Source organism: Seriola aureovittata, chromosome 11, assembly GCF_021018895.1.
Source record: "Seriola aureovittata isolate HTS-2021-v1 ecotype China chromosome 11, ASM2101889v1, whole genome shotgun sequence".
In the NCBI taxonomy this organism is placed as follows: domain Eukaryota; kingdom Metazoa; phylum Chordata; class Actinopteri; order Carangiformes; family Carangidae; genus Seriola; species Seriola aureovittata.
The window spans coordinates 7,387,881-7,392,711 of NC_079374.1; the positions used below are offsets into that span (position 1 = coordinate 7,387,881).

Sequence of the window (4,831 nt, forward strand, 5' to 3'; positions counted from 1 at the left end):
TCTGAGCAACCCGAGCAGTAAATCCCTCGCGCTGTTTTGGATGTAGTAAAGAGCGTCGTGTCAGGAGCGATAAATGGAGGCAGAATGGTGCTGGTGACGGAGCGGACAGCGTGGCGTGTGGCGGCGCTGACTTCTCTCAGCGAGGCCAAACTCTCGAGGCGTCGTACAAAGACACAGGCGGGGATGTGCAGCTGAAACTGTACACGAACCAACAGTCGGCTCAGCAGCGGCCCAGGTTCGAGTCTGACCCGTGGCCCTTTGCTGCATCATCACCTCTTTCTCTCCCTGCCGGCCCTGTCTCTCTGTCCCTGCGGATTTCAAAATAAAGGCCAAAAACAACTCCTTGAGTTGAAAAAGTCCTTGATTAGTTCTGTGTCAGAGTTCCCAACTTTCCCCCCCAGACTTCAGTTTCCTCTTGTTGGTTTGATGATATGTCGTCGACATTTAGGAGTCTCGATAAATCTGTACGTTAGCTGGCTACGACTGTTCTCTAAACAACACGGAGGGAAATTTAACAGGTGGATGTGTTTCTGAAGTTGAACACAATATTTCACATTGTATCTGAAATCGTTTGTATTCATGGAGATTTTAAATTTCATCCAATAAAATAAGGTTTCAGACTTTTCAGACACCCAAAGGCCTTCAAGTTTGTGGACTTTTTATGGTGGACAGGTGAGGTAGGAGTTGAAATGGAGAAGAAGGGAGAAGGCAGAAATTAAGAGACAGGGATTCTGGGAAAAATGATGGAGATTTCTGACACCACGATGAGTTAACGAAGCCTACAGCTCACCTGGTTGAACAGAGAAAACGTGGCATATGAGCTCAGCAGGGAGACATAAGAAGGTGGTTTATTCAGCTCTTTCAGTGCTACACCTCTACTCTCCTCTTCGTCAGTCTTGCCATACAAAGTGCACAAACAAATGATTTACAGCAGGGGTTGTTTTAACCTCCACACACACACACACACACACACACACACACACACACACACACACACACACACACACACACACACACACACACACACACACACACACACACATACGTAAGCACGGTTGGGTTCCAGCCTCATCTCACAATGAATGATGTGCAAATGATGTGGAGTGATTGATGAAAAGGCGGGAAACAAGTGGACGGGAGAGATGAGAGAGGGGTTGATGAGCCGGGGGGGAAACTATGCGACAGTGTGATCAGAAAAAATATGGAGTGATAAAAAAAAACAGCAGCATCCCATCGAGTAGCAGCAGAATGGTTGGGGGGGGGGGGGGGGGGGGGGGTGAAAGGTTGCGGCTCTGTGAAGAGAAGCTGGAGAGATGTTGAGTTGAGCTGGGGGGGTGGGGGGGGTGAAGGTGGTTGAGGCCTGCTGCTGTCCCCTGTGTAGTTTCTGTTCCACGTATAATGGTCCACTTTTCTGAAAAAGGAGGATTTGAGGAGGCGGGGACTGTTGCCACGACCCGCTCGGACACTGATGATGTGACGAGCTGCTAACAGTTCCAGGTCAAAGTTCATCTGATGACGATTAAACAGGGAGTGGAGCGGGGGAGGGGTTGGGTCAGGGAGAAGCCGAGGGCTTTGATTCAACCCTGTGTCCCCAATTTAGGATTTGTCCAACCAAAAAAAACAAACAAAACAAACAAAAGAAAAACACCTTATCAACAGACCCTGTAAAGTCCTAAAGTCCGTCTGCCTGGAACTCCATCAGTGCAGTGTCAAACTGACTGCATGATCCTTCACAAAATCCCATAATATGCACTCTCAGTGCCTCATCTCGAGTCTGTATGGGAGCAAAGTTTGGTCAAATAAAACACTAAAAATAATAACCAAAAAACTAAATCAAGCCTCGGGTTCTGGAGCTCGGTCCTTCAGAGAAAAGAGTTCATTCAAGCCGAACGTGAGGCTGAGCAGCACACCCACCGTCCTTCTGATCAGAGCAGAGAAGACAGAGCGAGTCAAAGAGTAAAACATAGAAGAAGAGAGGGAGGGTCGACACCCGAGTCCTCTCCACTCTGCAGTGGTCTGTGCTGGAGGCTCTCGCTCCGTCTCCTCCGGGTCGATGTCTGCAGTCCAAAAGCAGTTGAGAGTCTGTAGAGCTGAATGTAAGTTTTTGTCCAGTGTTGGTGGGTGGGTTTTTTTTTTTTTTTTTTTAAATGTTTTTTTTGTATTATTATTATTTTTTTTTAGGGCAGGCAGGCAGGCAGGCAGGCGGGCGGACAGGTGGCGCCCCCTGGTGCTGTGGTGGAGGAAGAGGGCCTGTCCGTCTACCGCTGAGCCGGCTCACTGCCGGGCAGGGTGATGTTGCCCAGGTGGAGGACAGGAAGCGGGTGAGCCTCCGTGTTGAAGACCCAGCTCTCCAACGGCATCAGGTCGTCGCTGGAGAACAACAGGTACAGATACCTGAGGGAGGGGTGGGTGGGGGGTAACGGAGGGAAGCAAAGGGGGTGAGGAGGAGAGGGATCAGGTAAGGAAGGTGAGGAGGAAGAAAAAAGTGAGTGATGTCACTGCCACTGAAAACCGCAAATCATTTCTGATTAAAGGTACAGGACACTTAAAATCCTGAATGAGCAGCTCACTGGGTTTAAACACTGACTGCTGTCTTTTACTTTATTTACATTTCACTGTCTTTACGCTCTGGTTCAGCTGCAGGTTTGTAAACACGTCTGGCTCCGTTTGGTCACAGAGGATGTGATTGACAGTCATTAGTCTAATCAGTGTTGACCTTTGGGCGGTGCAGGACTTTTACAGGTTCTGGGGCTGCGTCCTTCAGAGGACGTGGGTCTACGGAGGCGTGGCCGTCGTAGACTGCGAAAGCCGGACCGAAATGAGACGGCCTGGCCTACGGCTTTGCGTCGCTGTCGCTGCGTCCACAGCTACGGACATGTGGTGACATTTCTCAACATTAAACTTCCATGGAGCTCATCCCAAGTGAATCAGCATAAGGACATTTGTGCGCAGTGAGAGTTTCAGCCACAGCTCTATATAAATTGACCTGGTGCGGTGAACAGTTTAGTGCAGGAGGAAACGCAGCGGCTCTATTTGCTCATCGTTGGGGGCTCCTCTGTGGGAGTCCTGCGTTTTCTTTACACAGTGTCACAACAACAAGGCTTTGCTGTTTCTGCAGACGTCTTTTATTTGCATCTGAAGGCCCACACTGTCCTGGTGTCTGGACTTTCATTAGAGAAGTTCAACTGGTTTTCTGTAACTCCAGATGCTTTGCACAGTATCTCACATACATTCCAACACATCGATATAAAAGAAACACATTTCTAAATCAAGTTTTTAAAACCCTAAATTTATTTTCCAGCTAAAATAATCTGCAAAAAATCCCCCTGTTCATGCATGTGTGTGTACAGACAAGAGCTGCTCACTTGCCTGTGACAGATTGGGCGTGTAATTCTTTGTGAAATCTAATTAAAACGCACACATGCTGCTTCGGTCATGAAGTTTCACATTTTAAAGCCTCGCTATCCACGCAGCGGAGGAACAGAGGATCGCCGTGACAGGCAGCCAATCAGCGGCCGGGTCGACACGCAGCTTTGATGTGGCAGAGACGGAGAACAGATAGACACCGAAGGCTGCAGAACACCGAGCCATTCAAATGTCGTCGTCTCACAAAGTTACCAGGCGGAGTGGCGGGTGACCTTTAATGACTTATACACCAAAGACAAATTTTACTGGCGTCCGATGCTTTGAGGGAGTTAATTTCAGACACACTGAAGCTAAAACTGAAGGGTCGATAAGTAGCTCCCTGCTAATGTGAGCCTCATGTGCTCCGTCTTATGATTATCTCTGACCCGTCAGGCGGTTTGATTGACAGTAACAGCCGTGGACACCTCCATTAAATCAGGTCAGTTTACAGATGCAGTATTGTGTTCACAGAGCTGCCAGCAGGGGGAGTCAGAGAGCCGCAGTAGGCTTCATTTCCCCCTCTGGGTCACAGCCTGCATTCAGCTCCTCATCTCCCATCATCCATCAGTGATGAAGATGATGCACCACACAGACAGGAGAGCCGGCCTTTGCACCAGTCGGCCTTTAACATGTTTTGTGGCTGAGTACAAAGCGTGATGCCTGTCCACTGCGCTCAGAGCAAAGGCCTCTAATGGCAAGAAATAACAACAGATGCCAGAGCGTTAACCTGTTATTACCCTTTGAAGAGCGCTGCTGATACACACAACAATAGAACGGACACAAAGAACAGTCAGTGATCTGGGCTTTTAAATTCCAAAATATAAAAGGACTACGAAGCACCTATTTAGCAGTGATTGAATATTCATTTCTCCATTATATCACTAAATATCTGTACTGGATGTGAACAGAATCCTGTGTAAGAAGTCTAATTTATTAAATTATTCTTAACAAACAATAGACTAAGATGAAATAAGTATCATCAGCTGCATTTATACCATGTTTAAAACTCACTTCAGGGACAAATGAAAGTCTACTTGGATTTAACTTTTCATTATTTGTTCAAAAAAGCAAAACAGTATGTTTATCTTTGTTAAGTTTGTATTAAAGCAACATTCACATGCTAATATCTGCAAAGAAAATGATTTTTGGTCACTGCAGTTGTTCGTCCTGTCCAGACTGGCTGCAAAGAGATCCCCTCCTAACGCTAATGGCTAATAGGAACAAAATCAGTCTATGTCGTACGAAATTCAGCGTTTCCTGTCTGCGGGGAAACACAAACTGGAAGTTTTATGCTCACAAGATTATAACTGAAGGATTATCACTTGAGTTGTCAAACTGAGGCTGATAAAACCTCACGAGCTCCAGCTGAACTTTAAAACGATAAACTACGGATCTTCAGTGCCAGTACGGACAGGAAGAACTACTT

The 4,831-nt window shown here is 47.1% G+C and overlaps 1 protein-coding gene across 2 annotated transcripts in view; it reads right to left on the reverse strand.

The window, feature by feature from the left end:
• Nucleotides 1-822: 822 nt before the first annotated feature.
• Nucleotides 823-4,831, reverse strand: part of man1a2 (mannosidase, alpha, class 1A, member 2) — a 129,425-nt gene continuing 125,416 nt past the window's right edge. For both annotated transcript variants that reach the window (XM_056388563.1, XM_056388564.1), the window contains exon 14: nt 823-2,394. In XM_056388563.1, the coding sequence (XP_056244538.1) occupies nt 2,259-2,394 (136 nt within the window). In that variant the 3' untranslated portion in view covers nt 823-2,258. The remainder of the gene's footprint in view (nt 2,395-4,831) is intronic.